Here is a 611-nt window from a genome sequence, read left to right on the forward strand (position 1 = left end):
TTAGTGATTCATACACCTGCCTTGGTTAATCCCGTCTTTCATTATTACAGGGATGAGGCAGATGCACTCTATGCAGACTTGCGCCAGCTGGAAACACTCATGGCCTTGGAGGACAAAGACATGCCCTCAGCAGAGCAGCTGCATGGGGAGAGCTTTATGCAGCAGTTTCCTCAGGTGAAACAGGACCTTGAGGAACGCATACGAAAGCTCTACGCACTTGCGGATGAGGTGGACAAGGTGCACAGGGACTGCACCATCACCAAAGTGGCGGCCTCTTCAACCGGCGCTGTGTCTGGCCTTCTGACCATCATTGGCCTGTCGCTGGCACCTGTGACACTAGGGGTTAGTTTGGTGCTTTCGGCAACTGGGATAGGACTGGGAGCAGCAGCTGCTGTGACAGGTGTGACTGCCAGCATTGTGGAAGAATCAAAGAACAAGTCAGCAAAAGCCGAAGCCAGCCGCCTATTGTCAACCGGCAGTGACACAGAGAAGGTGGTCAAGGAGGTTCTACGTTGCAGCGTACCCAAAATTGCTTCCTTAGCAAGGAAGTGCATCCAATCCCTGCAAGTCAGTGTGAAGAATGCCCGTGCCTTCAACCTGGCCAAAGCCAA

General features: G+C 53.0%; 1 protein-coding gene across 1 annotated transcript; it reads left to right on the forward strand.

The window, feature by feature from the left end:
• Window positions 1-50: 50 nt before the first annotated feature.
• LOC107182397 (apolipoprotein L3-like) lies at window positions 51-606 on the forward strand (the record flags this gene model as incomplete). Its single annotated transcript, XM_015561062.1, has 1 exon — window positions 51-606. A coding segment is annotated over one exon (556 nt), but the record flags the coding sequence as incomplete, so codon positions are not given.
• Between the last annotated feature and the right edge of the window lie 5 nt (window positions 607-611).

Source organism: Myotis davidii, unplaced genomic scaffold (assembly GCF_000327345.1).
Source record: "Myotis davidii unplaced genomic scaffold, ASM32734v1 scaffold19576, whole genome shotgun sequence".
In the NCBI taxonomy this organism is placed as follows: Eukaryota; Metazoa; Chordata; class Mammalia; order Chiroptera; family Vespertilionidae; genus Myotis; species Myotis davidii.